The sequence below is a fragment of the Taudactylus pleione genome, unplaced genomic scaffold, assembly GCF_031769625.1.
Source record: "Taudactylus pleione unplaced genomic scaffold, aTauple2 ptg000199l, whole genome shotgun sequence".
Classification (NCBI taxonomy): domain Eukaryota; kingdom Metazoa; phylum Chordata; class Amphibia; order Anura; family Myobatrachidae; genus Taudactylus; species Taudactylus pleione.
This window is the reverse complement of record NW_028284601.1, coordinates 3,608,920-3,631,688: the sequence shown is the minus strand read 5'-3', so window position 1 is coordinate 3,631,688 and position 22,769 is coordinate 3,608,920. Positions and strand designations below refer to the sequence as shown.

At 45.8% G+C, this 22,769-nt stretch overlaps 1 protein-coding gene across 2 annotated transcripts in view; it reads right to left on the bottom strand.

The window, feature by feature from the left end:
• Window positions 1-16,372: 16,372 nt before the first annotated feature.
• Window positions 16,373-22,769, bottom strand: part of LOC148518714 (galectin-4-like) — a 36,000-nt gene continuing 29,603 nt past the window's right edge. For both annotated transcript variants that reach the window (XM_088477171.1, XM_088477170.1), the window contains exons 9-10: window positions 21,476-21,638; window positions 16,373-16,519 (exon numbers count right to left, since the gene is read on the bottom strand). In XM_088477171.1, the coding sequence (XP_088333297.1) occupies window positions 16,373-16,519; window positions 21,476-21,638 (310 nt within the window). The remainder of the gene's footprint in view (window positions 16,520-21,475; window positions 21,639-22,769) is intronic.

Here is a 22,769-nt window from a genome sequence, read left to right as displayed (position 1 = left end):
TGCTGTTGTTAATAGGGGCTGTGTCCACTACTTCAAAGTCCATAGGGGCTGGCTGGACTGTGTTGTGCAGTCAGTTCTCCATAGGGGCTGTGTCCACTCCAAAGTCCTGTGCAGTGTCCCAGTCCTAAAGAGGTGCTGTAGTGTTGTCCAGGGGGTGCTCTGTCCATCAGGGGTGCTCCCCCCAAGTGCTAAAAATATAATATATTTTCTGTGTTTGTGAATTGTGTGCGCAGTAGCCGCACGTGCATCAACAAAGTAGTGCCAAGCGTGCGCCTGTGTCATAAGTAAAGGGCCGGCTGGCTTGACCGTTAAAGGGTGCTGTAACCCCCGAAAGTACACTCCAGTCCAAACCAAAAAAAAATTATTTTCTGTGTTTGTGAATTGTGTGCGCAGTAGCCGCACGTGCATCAACAAAGTAGTGCCAAGCGTGCGCCTGTGTCATACGTAAAGGGCCGGCTGGCTTGACCGTTAAGGGTGCTGTAACCCCCGAAAGTACACTCCAGTCCAAACCAAAAAAAAAATTATTTTCTGTGTTTGTGAATTGTGTGCGCAGTAGCCGCACGTGCATCAACAAAGTAGTGCCAAGCGTGCGCCTGTGTCATAAGTAAAGGGCCGGCTGGCTTGACCGTTAAGGGTGCTGTAACCCCCGAAAGTACACTCCAGTCCAAACCAAAAAAAAAATTATTTTCTGTGTTTGTGAATTGTGTGCGCAGTAGCCGCACGTGCATCAACAAAGTAGTGCCAAGCGTGCGCCTGTGTCATAAGTAAAGGGCCGGCTGGCTTAACCGTTAAGGGTGCTGTAACCCCCGAAAGTACACTCCAGTCCAAACCAAAAAAAAAATTATTTTCTGTGTTTGTGAATTGTGTGCGCAGTAGCCGCACGTGCATCAACAAAGTAGTGCCAAGCGTGCGCCTGTGTCATAAGTAAAGGGCCGGCTGGCTTGACCGTTAAAGGGTGCTGTAACCCCCAAAGTACACTCCAGTCCAAACCAAAAAAAAAATTATTTTCTGTGTTTGTGAATTGTGTGCGCAGTAGCCGCATGTGCATCAACAAAGTAGTGCCAAGCGTGCGCCTGTGTCATAAGTAAAGGGCCGGCTGGCTTGACCGTTAAAGGGTGCTGTAACCCCCAAAGTACACTCCAGTCCAAACAAAAAAAAAAATTATTTTCTGTGTTTGTGAATTGTGTGCGCAGTAGCCGCACGTGCATCAACAAAGTAGTGCCAAGCGTGCGCCTGTGTCATAAGTAAAGGGCCGGCTGGCTTGACCGTTAAAGGGTGCTGTAACCCCCGAAAGTACACTCCAGTCCAAACCAAAAAAAAATATATTTTCTGTGTTTGTGAATTGTGTGCGCAGTAGCCGCACGTGCATCAACAAAGTAGTGCCAAGCGTGCGCCTGTGTCATAAGTAAAGGGCCGGCTGGCTTGACCGTTAAAGGGTTCTGTAACCCCCAAAGTACACTCCAAACCAAAAAAATATATATTTTCTGTGTTTGTGACTTGTGTGCACTGTGGCTGCACGTGCATCAACAAAGGAGCAGCGCCAAGCGTGCGCCTGTGTCCCATAAGTAAAGAGCCGGCTGGCTCATTTCTTAAAGGGTGGTGTAACCCACAAAGTGCACTACTCTCCAGCAAAAATAAAAAAATATTTTCTGTGTTTGTGTGCGCTTTAGCCGCACGTATATATATCAATATAACATAAATGGAGGACCAAACTTTCTCTGATAAAAATAAAATAGGGAAAGATCAAGAACCACTTCCTACTAGTGCTGTTGCTGCTGCTGGGAGTTGTTCATCATCCCAGAGAGGAAGTAGGAACATCACTACTTTTACTAAACAATTGACCCTCCAACAGTCCCTAGCGATGAGGATGAAGTACGACAGCAGTCATCCTGAAGCAAAACGTATAACTGAGGCCTTGACTGCTATGTTGGTGTTAGACGTGCGTCCGGTATCCGACATTAGTGCAGTGGGATTTAGACAATTGATGGAGGTAGTGTGTCCTCGGTTCCAAATCCCGTCTAGATTCCACCTGCATCCTCAAAGCAGCAGCGACAAGCGTGCGTCTGTCTGTTAAAGGGTGGTGACACCCTCAAAGTGTGCTACACAAACAATTAAAATATTGTTCTTTTTTTTTCTGTCTTTGTGAAATGTGTGGGCTGTAGCCGCACCTGCATCCTTAAAGCAGCAGCGACAAGCGTGCGTCTGTCTGTTAAAGGGTGGTGACACCCTCAAAGTGTGCTACACAAACAATTAAAATATTGTTCTTTTTTTTTCTGTCTTTGTGAATTGTGTGGGCTGTAGCTGCACTTGCATCCTCAAAGAAGCAGCGACAAGCGTGCGTCTGTCTGTTAAAGGGTGTTGTAACTCTCAAAGTGCTCCAAAAAATCTAAAAAAAATTTTTAATGTGTTTGTGACTTGTGTGCGATGTAGCCACACTTGCATCCTCAAAGCAGCAGCGACAAGCGTGCGTCTGTCTGTTAAAGGGTGGTGACACCCTCAAAGTGTGCTACACAAACAATAAAAATATTCTTCTTCTTTTTTCTGTCTTTGTGAATTGTGTGGGCTGTAGCCGCACCTGCATCCTTAAAGCAGCAGCGACAAGCGTGCGTCTGTCTGTTAAAGGGTGGTGTAACTCACGAAGTGCTCCAAAAAATAAAAAACTATTTTTTTAATGTGTTTGTGACTTGTGTGCGATGTAGCCGCACTTGCATCCTCAAAGCAGCAGCGACAAGCGTGCGTCTGTCTGTTAAAGGGTGGTGACACCCTCAAAGTGTGCTACACAAACAATTAAAATATTGTTCTTTTTTTTTCTGTCTTTGTGAATTGTGTGGGCTGTAGCCGCACTTGCATCCTCAAAGCAGCAGCGACAAGCGTGCGTCTGTCTGTTAAAGGGTGGTGACACCCTCAAAGTGTGCTACACAAACAATAAAAATATTCTTCTTCTTTTTTCTGTCTTTGTGAATTGTGTGGGCTGTAGCCGCACCTGCATCCTTAAAGCAGCAGCGACAAGCGTGCGTCTGTCTGTTAAAGGGTGGTGTAACTCACGAAGTGCTCCAAAAAATAAAAAACAATTTTTTTAATGTGTTTGTGACTTGTGTGCGATGTAGCCGCACTTGCATCCTCAAAGCAGCAGCGCCAAACGTGCGTCTGTCTGTTAAAGGGTGGTGACACCCTCAAAGTGTGCTACACAAACAATAAAAATATTCTTCTTTTTTCTGTCTTTGTGAATTGTGTGGGCTGTAGCCGCACCTGCATCCTTAAAGCAGCAGCGACAAGCGTGCGTCTGTCTGTTAAAGGGTGGTGACACCCTCAAAGTGTGCTACACAAACAATTAAAATATTGTTCTTTTTTCTGTCTTTGTGAATTGTGTGGGCTGTAGCCGCACCTGCATCCTTAAAGCAGCTGCGACAAGCGTGCGTCTGTCTGTTAAAGGGTGGTGACACCCTCAAAGTGTGCTACACAAACAATTAAAATATTGTTCTTTTTTTTTCGGTCTTTGTGAAATGTGTGGGCTGTAGCCGCACCTGCATCCTTAAAGCAGCAGCGACAAGCGTGCGTCTGTCTGTTAAAGGGTGGTGACACCCTCAAAGTGTGCTACACAAAGAATAAAAATATTCTTCTTTTTTCTGTCTTTGTGAATTGTGTGGGCTGTAGCCGCACCTGCATCCTTAAAGCAGCAGCGACAAGCGTGCGTCTGTCTGTTAAAGGGTGGTGACACCCTCAAAGTGTGCTACACAAACAATTAAAATATTGTTCTTTTTTCTGTCTTTGTGAATTGTGTGGGCTGTAGCCGCACCTGCATCCTTAAAGCAGCTGCGACAAGCGTGCGTCTGTCTGTTAAAGGGTGGTGACACCCTCAAAGTGTGCTACACAAACAATTAAAATATTGTTCTTTTTTTTTCGGTCTTTGTGAAATGTGTGGGCTGTAGCCGCACCTGCATCCTTAAAGCAGCAGCGACAAGCGTGCGTCTGTCTGTTAAAGGGTGGTGACACCCTCAAAGTGTGCTACACAAAGAATAAAAATATTCTTCTTTTTTCTGTCTTTGTGAATTGTGTGGGCTGTAGCCGCACTTGCATCCTCAAAGCAGCAGCGACAAGCGTGCGTCTGTCTGTTAGAGGGTGGTGTAACCCTCAAAGTGTGCTCCACAAACAATAAAAATATTCTTTTTTTTTTTCTGTCTTTGTGAATTGTGTGGGCTGTAGCCGCACTTGAATCCTCAAAGCAGCAGCGACAAGCGTGCGTCTGTCTGTTAAAGGATTACATCGGTGACAGCATCCAAGTAGGCATGTCAGACAGTCCGTACCTGTACTGGCAGGAAAAAGAAGCAATTTGGAGGTCCCTGTACAAACTGGCTCTATTTTACCTGAGTTGCCCCCCCTCCAGTGTGTACTCCGAAAGAGTGTTTAGTGCAGCCGGGAACCTTGTTAGCAAAAGGCGTAGGAGGTTGCTTCCACAAAATGTGGAGAAGATGATGTTCATAAAATGAATGATCAACTCTTCCAGGGAGACCAGCCTCCAGAACGTACAGAGGGACCTGTGGTTCCAGCAGGGACGAATTAATACTCTGTGAGGATGAGGATGTACATAACACTGAAGAGGGTGAGGAATCTGTGGATGAGGAGGATGAGGACGACTTCTTGCCTCCGTAGAGCCAGTTTGTGCAGGGACAGATTAATTGCCAGCTTGTTTTGTGGGGGCCCAAACGAACCAATCATTTCAGCCACAGTTGTGTGGCAGACCCTGGCGCTGAAATGATTGCTTTGTTAAAGTGTGCATGTCCTGTTTATACAACATAAGGGTGGGTGGGAGGGCCCAAGGACAATTCCATCTTGCACCTCTTTTTTTTCTTTGCATTATGTACAGTTTGGGGCCTAGTTTTTCAATGCCATCCTGTCTGCCACTGCAGTTTCACGCCTAGATGGGTCACGTGTTTGTGCCGCCCACTCGTGTCGCTTAGCATAGTCATCCAGCTACCTCGGTGCAACCTTTTGGACATAAAAACACTATTGTGAGGTGTGAGGTATTCAGAATAGACTGGAAATGAGTGGAAATTAAGGTTATTTAGGTTAATAATAGCATAGGAGCAGAAAAACCTACAAATTCTGTGATTTTAGCTGTTTTTATGCTTTTTTTCAAAAAAATACAGATCCAAAACACAAAACCCAGAACCCAAAACACGGAAGGGTGGTTTTGGCAAAACCAATCCAGATCCAAAACACGAAGAAAGATCCAGATCCAAAACCAAAACACAAAACACGAAAAGTGGCCGGTGCACACCCCTACTGTATACAATAATGTTCTCTACAATACAGGATGGCAGAAATTTAAATTAACTGGAGATCTGACATTTGTGGCCCCAGAGTGGGATGTATCAAGCATGGCATTTTGAATGTGATACATGCCACCACTTACCGCATGCATAGCGACATTTATTAGTGTTGTATGCATGAATATTCACAATGATTTATGTAAAGGATAAAAAAAGTATAACCGCGCTGATGAAAACTGTGGAGCTGCTCAAAATAAAATATATAAACAAATCAAATTGAGCGCTAGAAAAATGATGTAGGTTGCACCTAAATATATAAAAAGCATGTTAATGGTGCAAAAACATAAATAGGTTTATAGCTTTTTTGAGACTAAGCCGTGGGATTCGGTAGTAGCTGGCTCATTGCCCGTGATGGAACAACGTGCCTTGACCTGTTTGCTAGCCCCAACTTTCCCTACCTTGATCCAACTGGTGATGGTGTCCGGGGGGAGTTTAGGGTTAGACACCCCCCCCCCCCCGGGGGACTTAGGTTTAGGCGGCGGGGAAGGGGGGGGTAGGTTTAGGCACTTAGGGGGGGGGATTAGGGTTAGGCACTTGGGGGGGAGGTTAGGGTTAGGCACCCCTGAGGGAGGGTTAGGGTTAGGGGGTAGAATAGGTTAGTTTATACTTATCTTCTGACGTTCAGGATTTCCACCTGTGTCGGGTTGCGGCTGCCGGGATTTGAACCACCGGCTATGCAGTAGACCATACTGAATCCTGTTAATATATTCAGTTCATATAAAAAAAAAAGCTCAAGTAGCAATTCCAAATAAAAATCCTCCGGCTTGATACTTCAATAGATATTTCTCAAGTCCTGGAGATTTATGTTTTGAAACACTGTAGCGTTCACTATAACAATATCATTGCTGTAGTGTTAATAAAGTACATGGGATTCTTTTGCTTCCAGTGTGCTTACCGAGAGCTGCCTCCTGCGGCTCTGTCCTTCCTTTTTAGATGACGTACATGAGAGGGAAGGCCGCCCGCAGCTGCTATCAGCTTCAGCGTCTTCTGTTGTGCTCACACGAAGGGTCCAGGGCACACTGCAGTATCTCCGCGCTGCTCAGTTGTCTAGATCAAATGGCCGGCCATGGCTGTATTGAAGCAGCCGCACCTGTATTCCCCCTTATAGATGAGTCACCAGGAATGGTTAAAAAATCAGAGTCAGTGCTGCTGCAACAGCAAATCCTCTAACATGATTCGCAGAGCCGTAACTAGACTTTTTGGTGCCAGAGACAGCATTGGCGCCCCCCCACATTTTTTTAAATGGCCTCATGGGGAAGGGCCAGGGAAGAGATAGGGGAGGCTATGAGCAACATCACTTCTTAAATAGAACTCCCATCTTAGTAACTTTACCCCATAGTGTCACGGATATAGGATCTCAGGGTTACCACATATTTCTGTAGAAAATAATTAATAAACTGTGAAAGATTAGACGTGAAACCCCCAATACCCGAAATAATTGGCCTCCCAGGGGGTGAGGTAAGTAAGTTGTGGATCTTGGGTATGTGATAAAAAAAATAGGGGTAACCCGGATATTTAACTTATAAGAAAAGAAACTCATCCTTGGAAATGACCTCTCTCCAGAGGGCTTCATCCAACAGGTTTCTGCATTCCACAGAAAACAGTCCTGTGGGGTCCCTCTCAAGTTTATGATAAAAAGTTACATTGTTTAGTTTACTACAGGCTTCTTCTAGATAATATGTCCTTTCTAGAGGTTCTACTCCATCTCCTTTATCTGCACATTTTATTACTACAGAATGGTCTCCTTCAGAGACATCACTAGGGTTGGTGTCACCAGGTGTTGTAACTCATATTGTCACCCCCCACCACCACAAACAAAAATACAGGGACAAACGCAGGATTTTTACACACACACACACACACACACACACACACACACACACACACACACACACACACACACATTATAATTATATATATTATATAGTTGGTGCCAGCTGCCAGCAGAGTGCCAGTTCATGTACACGTGTTTTATATATATTTATATATATATATATATATATATATATATATACTTTAATAGAAAAATGGGTGCACTCACCAGTATTCAAAATATGCCTTTTATTGGTCCATCACAGCATGACAAGCTTATATAATATCTACGTTTCGGTCCCAACCATGGACTTTTGTCAAGATACACATTCAAATGAGGCTAACCCCCATATGTACCCTCCCATTGTGATTAATAGTAACATACCCCCAACTAAAACAAGCACCTTAATGGCACCAAACTAGATATATCTAAAGGGGATAGGTATTAAATCCTGGCAGTCGGGAGGCCTTCTGTCAAAATGCTGACAGCGGCAACCCAATGCTGGGAATCCCGACAGAGGTCGGGTAAGTATGTTAACCATCCCCTCTTCTCTCCCTAACCCTCCCATCTTGAACCCCAATCCTAACCCTCCTCACTCCGTACCCTAACCCTCCCCTTCAGTGCCTAAACCTAACCCTCCCCCTTTGGTACCTAAACCTAACCCTCCCCTTTAGTGCCTAACCCTAACCCCCCCTTCCCAAAGCCTAACTTTAACCCCCCCCCCCCCCGTGGTGCCTAAAGCTAAGGGCACCCTGGCTTACTTTTGATCGGGATGCTGTCTGTCGAGATTCCAGCATCGGTCTATTGGCTGTCGTCAGGATTTAGCTGCCTATGTTAAATCCTGGGTTGGGATTCCGATGCCGGGATTTCAACAGACGGCGTCCCGGTAAACTGTATTTTAACTACATCCCATCTAAAGGTTTAAAAAGGACCAATAAAAATCATAATTATAAAAACAGTTATTGATCATCATACTTACATATTTAAACGTTTTATAGCAAACTTAGAACTTGTCATTTTATATTGGATCATCATCTGTCTGGTGCAGAATCACCCTGTGTATCTACACTAGGGGTGTGCACCGCCACTTTTCGTGTTTTTGTTTTAGATCTGGATCTTTCTTCGTGTTTTGGATCTGGATTGGTTTTGCCAAAACCACCCTTCCGTGTTTTGGGTTCTGGGTTTTGTGTTTTGGATCTGTATTTTTTTTTCAAAAAGCATAAAAACAGCTAAAATCACAGAATGTGTTGGTTTTTCTGCTCCTATGCTATTATGAACCTCAATAACCTTAATTTCCACTAATTTCCAGTCTATTCCTCACAATAGTGTTTTTATGTCCAAAAGGTTGCACCGAGGTAGCTGGATGACTATGCTAAGCGACACGAGTGGGCGGCACAAACACGTGACCCATCTAGGAGTGATACTGCAGTGGCAGACAGGATGGCAGTTTGAAAAACTAGGCCCCAAACTGTACATAATGCAAAGAAAAAAAAGAGGTGCAAGATGGAATTGTCCTTGGGCCCTCCCACCCACCTTATGTTGTATAAACAGGACATGCACACTTTAACAAAGCAATCATTTCAGCGCCAGGGTCTGCCACACAACTGTGGCTGAAATGATTGGTTCGTTTGGGCCCCCACAAAACAAGCTGGCAATTAATCTGTCCCTGCACAAACTGGCTCTACGGAGGCAAGATGTCGTCCTCATCCTCCTCATCCACCAATTCCTCACCCTCTTCAGTGTTGTGTACATCCTCATCCTCACAGAGTATTAACTCATCCCCACTGGAATCCACCACCACAGGTCCCTCTGTACGTTCTGGAGGCTGGTCTCCCTGGAAGAGTTGATAATTCATTTTTATGAACATCATCTTCTCCACATTTTGTGGAAGCAACCTCCTACGCCTTTCACTGACAAGGTTCCCGGCTGCACTAAACACTCTTTCGGAGTACACACTGGAGGGGGGGCAACTCAGGTAAAATAGAGCCAGTTTGTACAGGGGCCTCCAAATTGCCTCTTTTTCCTGCCAGTACAGGTATGGACTGTCTGACATGCCTACTTGGATGCTGTCACCGATGTAATCCTCCACCATTCTGTCAATGGTGACAGTATCATATGCAGTGACAGTAGACATGTCAGAAATTGTTGCCAGGTCCTTCAGTCCGGACCAGATGTCCAAACTTGGTCCTGCCTGCCCTGCATTACCGCCAGCGGGTTGCTTAGGATACCTAAGTTTTTTCCTGGCAGTCCCAGTTGCGGGAGAAAATGAAGAAGGAGCTGTTGACGTGTCACGTTCCGCTTCAGCTGACAGTGTGCTCACCAGCAGGTCTTTGCACCTCTGCAGGCTTGTGTCGGCTGGAAAGAGAGACACCACATAGGCTTTAAACCTAGGATCGAGCACGGTGGCCAAAATTTAGTGGTCTGATTTCAACAGATTGACCACCCTGGAATCCTGGCAAAGCGAATGAAGGGCTTCAGCCACAAGTCCCACATGCCGAGCGGAATCGCTCCGTCTTAGCTCCTCCTTCACTTTCTCCAGCTGCTTCTGCAAAAGCCTGATGAGGGGAATGACCTGACTCAAGCTGGCAGTGTCTGAACTGACTTCACGTGTGGCAAGTTCGAAGGGCTGGAGAACCTTGCACAACACGGAAATCATTCTCCACTGCGCTTGAGTCAGGTGCATACCCCCTCCTTTGCCTATGTCATAGGTGGATGGATAGGCTTGAATGGCCTTTTGCTGCTCCTCCATCCTCTGAAGCATATAGAGGGTTGAGTTCCACCGCGTCACAACCTCTTGCTTCAGGTGATGGCGGGGCAGGTTCAAGAGTGTTTGCTGGCGCTCCAGTCTTCGGCACGCAGTCGCTGAATGGCGAAAGTGGCCAGAAATTTTTCAGGCCACCCAAAGCGTCTCCTGCACGCCCCTGTCGCTTTTCAGAAAATTCTGCACCACCAAGTTTATTGTGTGAGCAAAACATGGGACGTGCTGGAATTTGCCCAGATGTAATGCCCGCACAATATTGGTGGCATTGTCAGATATCACAAATCCCCAGGAGAGTCTAAGTGGGGTAAGCCACTGGGCGATGATTTCCCTCAGTTTCTCTAAGAGGTTGTCGGCGGTGTGCCTCTTACTGAAACCGGTGATACACAGCATAGCCTGCCTTGGAACGAGCTGGCGTTTCTGAGATGCTGCTACTGGTGACGCTGCTGCTGTTGCTGCATAAGGTGATACATCTACCCAGTGGGCTGTCACAGTCATATAGTCCTTAGTCTTCCCTGTTCCACTTGTCCACATGTCCGTGGTTAAGTGGACATTGGGTACAACGGCATTTTTCAGGATACTGAGGACACTTTTTCTGACGTTTCTGTACAGTCTCGTTTCTGAACTTGACAGTAACTTTTTATGAACGCGCTGCAGGTGCCGTATAAGGGAGGATGTTCCTAGGTGGTTAACGTCCCTACCCCTACTTATTTCACCTTTACATATGGTACATATGGCAAGACAGTTGTTGTCCGGATTTGGATAGAAATATTGCCAGACCAAAGAGGTGGAATGTTTGGTCTTCTCCCAGGCATGACCGTGATGGGCTTTTTCATCCCACGGACAACAACTGTCTCCCCCGGAGCCTGATTTAAACAAACCACATCACCATCAGAATCCTCCTCGCCAACTTCCTCCTCAGCGCCAGCTACACCAGTATCCTCATCCTGTTGTACTTCAACAGTGACATCTTCAATTTGCATATCAGCAAGTGGACTGTGGGTGCTCCTATCAGCATTTGCAGGGGGCGTGCAAATGGTGGAAAGAGCCACCTCTTCCCGTCCAGTGCTGGGAAGGTCAGGCATCGCAACCACCACCACACTTGGACTCTCCTTGGGGATTTGTGATATCTTCTTAGAAAGCACAGTTCTTCGCTGTGCTTTTGCCAGCTTAACTCTTTTGATTTTTTTAGCGGGAGGAGGGCTTCCATCGTCATGTGAAGCTGAACCACTAGTCATGAACATAGGGAAAGACCTTAGCCATTCCTTGCCACTCCGTGTCGTAAATGGCATATTGGCAAGTTTACGTTTCTCTTCAAATGATTTAAATGTTTTTTTCAAGGTCATTTTCCTGAACTTTGCCATTTGGGATTGTATGTGCCCTCTACTATGACATTGGGCATCGGCCTTGGCAGACGACGTTGATGGCATGTTATCATCTATGTCATGACTAGTGGCAGCAGCTTCAGCACTAGGAGGAAGTGGTTCTTGATCTTTCTCTATTTTATTTTTATCGGAGAAAGTTTGGTCCTCCATTTATGTTATATCGATTTGATATATACGTGCGGCTAAGGCGCACACAAACACAGAAAATATTTTTTTATTTTTGCTGGAGAGTAGTGCACTTTGTGGGTTACACTACCCTTTAAGAAATGAGCCAGCCGTCTCTTTACTTATGGGACACAGGCGCACGCTTGGCGCTGCTCCTTTGTTGATGCACGTGTGGCTACTGCGCACACAATTCACAAACACAGAAAAAAAAATTTTATTTGGTTTGGAGTGTACTTTGGGGGTTACAGCACCCTTTAACGGTCAAGTCAGCCGGCCCTTTACTTATGACACAGGCGCACGCTTGGCACTACTTTGTTGATGCACGTGCGGCTACTGCGCACACTATTCACAAACGCAGAAAATATTTTTTTATTTGGTTTGGAGTGTACTTTGGGGGTTACAGCACCCTTTAACGGTCAAGCCAGCCGGCCCTTTACTTATGACACAGGCGCACGCTTGGCACTACTTTGTTGATGCACGTGCGGCTACTGCGCACACAATTTACAAACACAGAAAATATTTTTTTATTTGGTTTGGAGTGTACTTTGGGGGTTACAGCACCCTTTAGCGGTCAAGCCAGCCGGCCCTTTACTTATGACACAGGCGCACGCTTGGCACTACTTTGTTGATGCACGTGCGGCTACTGCGCACACAATTCACAAACACAGAAAATATTTTTTTATTTGGTTTGGAGTGTACTTTGGGGGTTACAGCACCCTTTAACGGTCAAGCCAGCCGGCCCTTTACGTATAACACAGGCGCACGCTTGGCACTACTTTGTTGATGCACGTGCGGCTACTGCGCACACAATTCACAAACACAGAATTTATTTATTTTTTTTAGCACTTGGGGGGAGCACCCCTGATGGACAGAGCACCCCCTGGACAACACTACAGCACCCTTTTAGGACTGGGACACTGCACAGGAGTTTGGAGTGGACACAGCCCCTATGGACAACTGACTGCACAACACAGTCCAGCCAGCCCCTATGGACTTTGAAGTAGTGGACACAGCCCCTATTGACAACAGCAGCACAGCACAACACAGCCAGCCCCTATGGACTTTGAAGTAGTGGACACAGCCCCTATGGACAACAGCAGCACTGCACAGCACAGCACAACACTACTCTGCACTACACTACACTACACAGCCCAGCCAGCCCTAACTCCCACCCTCCCTCTTCACTGTCCACAGCCGAGTGAGAAAATGGCACCGACGCGGGTACCTTATATAGTATCCAAAACCCGCGAGACCCGGAAGGCGGGATGATGACGTTTTGCCTCGATTTCAGATCCGAGTCAGGCGGGAAAAGTCGAGCCTGACTCGGATCGGCCTCGGATCGGGCGGGCTCGGGGGGGTTCGGATTTCAGAAATCCGAACCCGCTCACCACTAATCTACACCCAACAAGATGCAACAGTTTATCTATTCTGCCTTTGTCCCTGTGTCATTCTCTAGGGAAAAAGCCAGAATACCTATCTCCTAGCTCCTTCCTGGAGTGAAGGCTTCTCTATGTCTCATAGCGTTCTTGTGTCTGCACTAGGGATGGACATCAAAACCCAGCATGAAATGGTTGCCGAGCGTCCGACATTGAATCAAGTAATGCATTGGCTACTAGTCATCACATCAAAACCATCAGTGGCTATACTGTGTGCATGTGCAGAAGCAGTCTTCACTTCATGTATGTGTACATGCACTGAGCTGCGAACACTACTCCCGGGTGTCCACAGCTGAAAAAAAAAGAGTCAGCCATCGGATGGGCATCAGAAAACTGCATTCCATGGCTGACAATCATCGAAAACCCAGAATTTGATGGAAAAGTACTTTAATTGGATTGGGAACATCGAAGGTCTGCACTAGGACAAGCACTCTACGTTTCTGTCTGCAAGTGGAGGTGCACTCTATAATCTATACCTCCCTTCTGTCTGCACAAGGACACACACTCTATGATCTACAGCAGGGGTGGCCAAACAGTCAGAGGCAAAGAGCCAAAAAATATATGTAGTCAAGTAAAAGAGCTGATAGCGTTGCGCGTGCGCAAAAAATGGGGTGTGGCCAATCTGTCACAAGGCCACATCCCATTTTTGTGCACACGCCTTTGGTATGACATTCGTAGGAGCATGACCTTGTGTCACACCCCCGCTTTTAGTCACGCTGGGGGCGAGCCCAGCACATTGAAAATACTCATTTTACATAATCTTCCCAATATAACATTTTCACTGTTGAATTAAAAGAGAAAGCCAGAGCAATATAGAAAACATTGAAATATCCATGTTCACATAAAATACACAGAAACAAGCCAGATCCACATAAAATACATACTGAGATCCAGAACCACATAAAATACATTGAGAATGCCAGTGCCCAATATGCTGTGCCCCCTGTAGTTGTGCCCCAATTTGCAGTGCCCTTCTGTAGTTGTGCCCATTAAGCAATGCCCCCAGTAGTTGTGGCCATTATGCAATGCCCCCAGTAGTTGTGCCCATTAAGCAATGCCCCCATTAGTTGTGGCCCTTATGCAATGCCCCTGTAGCTGTGCCCATTAAGCAATTGCCCCAGTAGTTGTGGCCCTTAAGCAATGCTCCTGTAGCTGTGCCCATTTAGCAATGCCCTCTGTAGTTGTGCCCATTCTGCAATGCCTCATGTAGCTGTGCCCATTAAGCAATGCCCCCATTAGTTGTGGCCCTTATGTAATGCCCCCTTGGAGCTGTGCCCATTATGTAATGCCCCCAGTAGTTGTGCCCCTTCTGCAATTCCCCCTGTAGCTGTGACCGTTAAGCAATGCCCCCATTAGTTGTGGCCCTTATGCAATGCCCCCTGTAGCTGTGCCCATTATACAATGCTCCCAGTAGTTGTGCCCCTTCTGCAATGCCCCCTGTAGTTGTGCCCATTAAGCAATACCCCATTAGTTGTGGCCCTTATGTAATGCACCCTTGGAGCTGTGCCCATTATGTAATGTCCCCAGTAGTTGTGCCCCTTCTGCAATGCCCCCTGTAACTGTGCCCATTAAGCAACGACCCCAGTAGTTGTGGCCCTTATGCAATGCCCCCTGTAGCTGTGCCCATTATGCAATGCCCTCTGTAGTTGTGCCCCTTCTGCAATGCACCCTGTAGCTGTGCCCATTAGTTGTAGCCCTTATGCAATGCCCCCTGTAGCTGTGTCCATTATGCAATGCCCCCCAGTAGTTGTGCCCCTTCTGCAATGCCCCCTGTACCTGTGCCCATTAAGCAATGCCCCCAGTAGTTGTCCCCCTTCTGCAATGCCCCCAGTACTAGCTCCCCCTCCCCGCCCACACCCCTATGAAGAAACTTACCTTCATGCTGACACCGCTCCACGCCATCAGGGCTCCCGAGTCCTGCCTTCGCTGCTGCTTCCGCCGCCTGCTGGATCTAACTGGATCCAGCAGTCGCACGGGCTCCTCACATCGCGGGTGACATCATGACATCACCCGCGCACTGCATTATTGGGAAGTGATTAGCTTCTTTAGTCTCTGATGGATTTAGAGACCAGCATTCTCAGTACTAATGGGGATCTGCTGAGCCGGGAGCCGCATTAGAAACTCAAAAGAGCCTCATGAAGCTTGAGCGCCGCATGGTGGCCACCCCTGATCTACAGCAAACTTTCTTCTGTCTGCAGATGGAGGAGCACTCTATGATCTATATCTCTCTTATCTGCAGATGGAGGGGCACTCTATGATCTATATCTCTCTTATCTGCAGGTGGAGGGGCACTCTATGATCTATATCTCCCTTCTGTCTGCGGGTGGAGGAGCATTCTACAATCTATGTCTCCCTTCAGTCTACAGGTTGAAGGGCACTCTATTATCTATATCTACTTCCTGTCTGCATGGAGGGCAGAACTTTGACCCATAAAGCCTGTTCTGGGCCTTCCACTAGATGGATTTGGATGACATCACATAATTTGGATGAAAACTTCACAGAGTGCTAACATTGGATCCCAGAAGACATACTAGGGGGTTGAGGACCCGGTCGGACATGCGTTAGTGTACTCTGGGCAGAACTTTGACCCGGGGAGCCTGTTCTGGGCCTTCCACTGGATGGATTTGGATGAAAACTTCACAGAGGGGTGACAAATGATCTGGGATGCCTAATGGAGTGGTTGGGGTCTTGGTCAGACCTCATGCCGGAGTGAGCTGGGCCGCCTGTTCTGAGGCTTTCACTGGATGGATTTGGACGACATGACATAGTCAAACTTAATAACTTGAAGATTAAAACCCTGGCAATGCCGGGTACTTCAGCTAGTTAAATACAATGTGATAAGATACTACTCTATGGTCCTTTACATGTCTTTTGTTCCCCTGAGAGTGTTCCTAATTTGAGACGTTTCCCAGAGAAAGAAGGAAATAACAATTTGGAATCTTCTATTACTTACTTGTTCAGATGAGCGCATATTTATATATTATTGGTATGGGCCAATCACTTTGAATTCACAAATAATTAAGCACATATATTGTAGTTTTGAAGTTTTTTCACTAGAAGCCGCCCCTGTAATTATAGTTTTAGCAGATTCTTCAGTCAACCTTGGTGTAATGGGTGACAATGTGCTACCACACCGTGTTATGGAAGTCATCAAAGCAATCAATAAGGAAATTAAGCAGTTCCTAAGGAAAGTAATTGAGTTTGCATTATTGGTTTATGCACAGTGTGGGGTGAAACTTTTAAAACTTTTCACTTTTTTTTTGCATTGATTTACAAAACCTCAAACCACCAGGAATCCAGACATTGGAATACAATACAACATCGACACACCATCAATGTTTTAACAGTTTTTATTTGTGATTAACATAAAATCAGAGCTCCAGACTCTGAGGCCTGTGTGCCTGCCTATCCAGGCTATCCTAATGCAGAGCAGCGGCCAGGTTTCCTTGGTCTTACTCATCACCTAGGAGTGTATTGGAGGTTGCTTAGATCTGTACAAGTGACAACACCACATCTCCTGCTATCTCCAGAGTAGTAATAAATAGCAGGTTCTGGAACCGATGAACATATTCACAGAACGGTTGTCCATTCACAAATATCTTGTAACGGCCATGGCCATTGCGGATGGAGACCTGGAAGGAGAGAAAATAAACAACATCTAGAGAAAGGCAGGTAGAGTTGTTATGAGCAGCTGCTTGTGGGCAGTACAGAGAAACATATTACTCACTCTATGCATCTCGCTGCACAGCAAGGTTCAACGTCAGCTACTATTAGTTGGCCATGACCTTTATGCATGACTTCTCCACGTTATATGGGGTCTGCTTCTCCACATCATGTATAGAATAGTCAGAACTAAGCTAGAGGTGATGAGGTGCATAGAGAAAAGCTGAGCCAGTCACCTTTTTTTTGTATTATCCCAGAGCTTCTTTTCAGGAGTTCATATAATAGGGCAAGCACTCATATGGGACTTCATGTCACTCTATGGAAGACGCAAAGCTTCCTATACCACTGAAGTTCCATACTGCGTAGGTGCAGTATAAGTGCTGCCTCACTAACCTCACTCACTTCAGTATGAGTGCTGCCTCACTAACCTCACTCACTTCAGTATGAGTGCTGCCTCACTAACCTCACTCACTTCAGTATAAGTGCTGCCTCACTAGCCTCACTAACCTCACTCACTTCAGTATAAGTGCTGCCTCACTAACTTCACTCACTTCAGTATAAGTGCTGCCTCACTAACCTCACTCACTTCAGTATGAGTTCTGCCTCACTAGCCTCACTAACCCTCACTCACTTCAGTATAAGTACTGCCTCACTAAGCTCACTCACTTCAGTATGAGTGTTGCCTCACTAACCTCACTCACTTCAGTATGATTACTGCCTCACTAAGCTCACTCACTTCAGCATGAGTACTGCCTCACTAAGCTCACTCACTTCAGTAAGAGTGATGCCTCACTAACCTCACTCACTTCAGTATAAGTGCTGCCTCACTAACCTCACTCACTTCAGTATGAGTACTGCCTCATTAACCTCACTCACTTCAGTATAAGTGCTGCCTCACTAACCTCACTCACTTCAGTATAAGTGCTGCCTCACTAACCTCACTCACTTCAGTATGAGTGCTGCCTCACTAACCTCACTCACTTAAGTATAAGTGCTGCCTCAATAACCTCACTCACTTCAGTATAAGTACTGCCTCACTAAGCTCACTCACTTCAGCATGAGTGCTGCCTCACTAACCTCACTCACTTCAGTATGATTACTGCCTCACTAAGCTCACTCACTTCAGCATGAGTACTGCCTCACTAAGCTCATTCACTTCAGTATGAGTGATGCCTCACTAACCTCACTCACTTCAGTATGAGTGCTGCCTCACTAACCTCACTCACTTCAGTATAAGTGCTGCCTCACTAACCTCACTCACTTCAGTATGAGTACTGCCTCACTAACCTCACTCACTTCAGTATGATTACTGCCTCACTAACCTCAATCACTTCAGTATGAGTAATGCCTCACTAACCTCACTCACTTCAGTATGAGTGCTGCCTCACTAACCTCACTCACTTCAGTATGAGTGCTGCCTCACTAGCCTCACTAACCTCACTCACTTCAGTATAAGTGCTGCCTCACTAGCCTCACTAACCACTCACTTCAGTATGAGTACTGCCTCACTAACCTCACTCACTTCAGTATAAGTGCTGCCTCACTAACCTCACTTCAGTATGAGTGATGCCTCACTAACATCACTCACTTCAGTATGAGTACTGCCTCACTAGCCTCACTAACATCACTCACTTCAGTATGAGTGCTGCCTAACTAAGCTCACTCACTTCAGTATGAGTGTTGCCTCACTAACCTCACTCACTTCAGTATGAGTACTGTCTCACTAAGCTCACTCACTTCAGTATGAGTGCTGCCTCACTAACCTCACTCGTTTCAGTATGAGTGCTGCCTCACTAACCTCACTTGCTTAAGTATGAGTACTGCCTCACTGACCTCACTCACTTCATTATGAGCCCTGCCTCACTAACCTCACTCACTTCAGTATGAGCGCTGCCTCACTAGCCTCACTAACCTCACTCACTTCAGTATAAATGCTGCCTCACTAGCCTCACTAACCACTCACTTCAGTATGAGTACTGCCTCACTAACCTCACTCACTTCAGTATAAGTGCTGCCTCACTAACCTCACTTCAGTATGAGTGATGCCTCACTAACCTCACTCACTTCAGTATGAGTACTGCCTCACTAGCCTCACTAACATCACTCACTTCAGCATGAGTACTGCCTCACTAAGCTCACTCACTTCAGTATGAGTGTTGCCTCACTAACCTCACTCACTTCAGTATGAGTACTGCCTCACTAAGCTCACTCACTTCAGTATGAGTGCTGCCTCACTAACCTCACTCATTTCAGTATGAGTGCTGCCTCACTAACCTCACTTGCTTGTATGAGTACTGCCTCACTGACCTCACTCACTTCATTATGAGCCCTGCCTCACTAACCTGGTACTATGAGCTGTTACTATAACATCTCATCTTATCATTACTGTGTGCCATATATTTATTCCTTCCACTTTGCTATTTCAATTGAAATTGTGGATACATTTTGTAAAATTACTTGAACCTTTTACATATGCAGATATCATACCCTCCTTCTGAAGAAATCGGGAGCCCAAACCCGGAGAACCGCGTTAAGGTGTTGGGGTGACTACCTTGGCTGTCATCTGCCATATTGCTGCCCTCCGTGATACTACTGCTAATTGGCTGCAATACCCCCATAACAAGCGCTCCTTGAATCTCTGCTGATACCGCCACTCGGTAGCACAGCTCCAGCGGTTATTGCCTGCCCAGCTTTCCGCTAGGAGGCATAAGAGAATCGCCGGATCAAACGGAAAGCTCACTAACACCATCCACCTACTATAGGTCTCAACCGCCTTGCTGCTGTGTGACTGTAGACCCGGTCACAGTTACTGGTCTACCCACAGCCTGCTATTGAGGTACTCTTTAATTCACACTTGCTCCTGTGGATACAATTCCTAAGAGATCGGGACATAGCTGCTTTCCCTTACAATTAGAAGGTGAGACATTATAATAACGGGGAATTCACAGCATCCTGTCTTGACCTCCGGAGAAGTATTACAACAGACTGTTATTTATCATAACCTCCAGTGAAATTTAGATCTATTATTGGAGAGGATTGCTTTCTAATTTACAGACTGGCAGCCATCCCATCCATAGCCGTCTTTATAATGGGTGCAGGGTGTGCGGGGGGCCCACACCGCACACCCTGCACCCATAGTTAAAATGATACTTCACTCTCCGCAGATTCCGAAGTGCTGCTCCACGGCGGCCATTTTCCGTGTGATCTGCGCATGCGCAGAAAAGATGTCCCCGGGAAAGTAGGCGTGGGTGCCATTTTCTCGGAGACCCGCGCATGTGCAGTAGATGCTGGCATGAAGCCAGAATCTACAGCGCTCTGTGCGCTGACAGAGAGGAGGGGTCCCAAACGGAGGCTGAACACGGGCCCCCTCCTCTCTTAAAATGCCCCTGCAGCCATCTATTGATGTTTTTATTTCTTAAACAATTATTGCTTTAATACACGCTGTGTTTTAATTAAAAAAATATATATATATTCTTTAAGCGCTACCTCTGTTTTGTATATTGTCCATTTTTAGTGGGTTGCAGTTCCCACTTGGTATAGCTGCTATTTAGACAGAAGTTTTCTTAGTAACACAGATCTGCGCATATATATATATATATATATATATATATCGATTTATCACAGATATCAAATTGCACGAACTTGTCTCTGTTGTGTTTCTATTATGTATTTTATGGGGTAATTTTGTGATATATGTTTTCATGTAGTTATAATATTATATATAGTATTATTTTTTTTATTATTATTAGTATATTATTATTATTATTTTAGTATGATTATTATTATTATTATTAGTAGTAGTATATTATTATTATTATTATTATTATTATTATTATTTTAGTATCATTATTATTATTAGTTGTATTTTATGATTATTATTATTATTATTATTATTATTATTATTATTATTATTATTATTAAAGACTCCTTGTTTTCATAACAAAGGGGGTGATTAAGTGAGGAGCGCCAATAGTATCATAGTTGCGTCTTTGTACGTAGCGGCGATGCTAAAATACTCTAATGCATCAGGAGGCGTCTGAAGACAAAAGACGGCCCCTGACGGCATCGCAGATCCGAGTGCTGCATCCAAAGACACCTCCACACTATTGATCTCATTCTCCAGCGCAGTGATAACACTTTTTGTTTTCCTATATAGAACTATGGAGCTGATTCAGCACAGGACGGAATTGCAAAGCCGCACACAAGTAGCCACGCAATTCAGTCCTCGCAAATATGTAAATGCAGCAAGAGATGTCTGACACCCCCCTGCTGCTGTATTTCCATTCCCAGGCTGCAATAACCATCATGACCATCAGTCACTACGTGCTACGCCGCTTGTGACAAGCTCAGATGCACCTCTCTCCCACACATGTCCCTGGATATTGTACATTACAACACGGAATCAGGAAGATAGGGATACAGGAGAAGATGGTACTGAAGGATTAAAGGCTGAGTTATTGAGGAGACAATGGCTGGGGCATTCTTCAAGACTTGGGAGCAGATTTATCAACGTTTGGAGAGAGAAGTACCAAACAATCATATCCTGTCATTTTTCAAACACAGGGGTCTATGTACTAAGCCTTGGAGAAAGATAATATGGATGGAGATAATGTACCGACCAATCAGCTCCTAAATGTCATTTTACCAGCTGTGTTTGAAAAGTAACAGGAGTTGATTGGTTGGTACTCTCTCCACTTTATTTCTTTCCAAGCTTTGATAGGTCTCCCCATTGGCCTCAATACATGGCTGGTATAATTAGGGGACCTGGTCTGGTATAAGTGGTCTTGATTTAATTAAGGCCACACCCACAACTAAATAGACCACATCCATATTATACCATGTGGCCACTATTGTATGCAGCCCCAACCAATCACAGAGTCTGTCCTTTGTCTATGCCTGTGGAAACACATTACACATATACTCACATCAAAGTACTGCCCTTGCATGAAGGGGATAAATGCCGCATGTCTCTCCTCAGGGCCCCAGCACCCCCCGAGCTTGCTGTTCCTCACCACCGCGTTCTCATTTATACGGACATTGAAATGTAGAGCTATATCACCTGATGAAGTGTTAAAATTAATGTGGAACCTGGAAAGAGAGAGCAGATTATTACCTCATATCAACAATTGCTACTTATATGTGACTTATCTTACGAAAAAACAAAAGTATCTAATAATGTGCCATAGTGCAGAAGATAATCTAGCTGGGTAATAATGTGCTACAGCTCAGAAGATAGTAGATGATGTGACTTTGTGCAGGGGATGATAAAGGTGACTAATAATGAACAGTTGTGCAGGGCAGGGCCAAAACTAGGATTTTAGTCAACCAGGGGAAGAGTAACTTGGCGCCCCTTGGTAAATCCCCCATAGTAATGCCCCCTGCAGCAGTGCCCCTATAGTAATGACCCCTTCAGCAGTGCACCTATGGTACTGCCCCTTGAGATAATGCTCCTGTAGTAGTGCCCCCACAGTAGTGCCCATATAGTAATGCCCCTGTAGTAGTGCCCATATGGTAATGCCCCTGTAGTAGTGCCCATATAGTAATGACCCTGTAGTAGTGCCCATATGGTAATGCCCATATGCTAATGCACCCATAGTAATGCCCCTGTAGTAGTGCCCCCATAGTAATGCCCCTGTAGCAGTGCCCCCATAGTAATGCCCCTGTAGTAGTGCCCATATGGTAATGCCTCTGAAGTAGTGCCCCTGTAGTAGTGCTCATATGGTAATGTCCCATAGTAATGCCCTTGCAGTACCACTTACACAAAAAAAAAAACAATACTTACCTTAAACCCCGCTCCTGCATCCGCTGCCATCCGGTCCACCCGCCTGCTTCTCGGAACTATGGGAGAGACGGCATGACGTCTCTCCCATAGTGCCCGTGGGAAGAGCCGGAAGCTGTAGTTCAGGAGAGAACTCCAGCCTCCGGCTACCGCGGCGCTGCAAGGAAGAAACCAGACGCCCGCTGGTAATAAAATCTCAGCGGGCATCTGGCTTGGAGCCTCGCTGCGGTGCCGGGGTGGAGGACACTGGCGGCGGGTGTAATGGCGCACCCGGTGCACGTGCACCTCCAGCCCTCCCCTTAGTTGCAGCCCTGTGCAGGGGATGGTAGAGGTGAGTAATAATGTGCCATTGTGCAGGGGATGATAGAGGTGACTAATAATGTGCCATTGTGCAGGGGATGATAGAGGTGACTAATAATGTGCCATTGTGCAGGGGATGA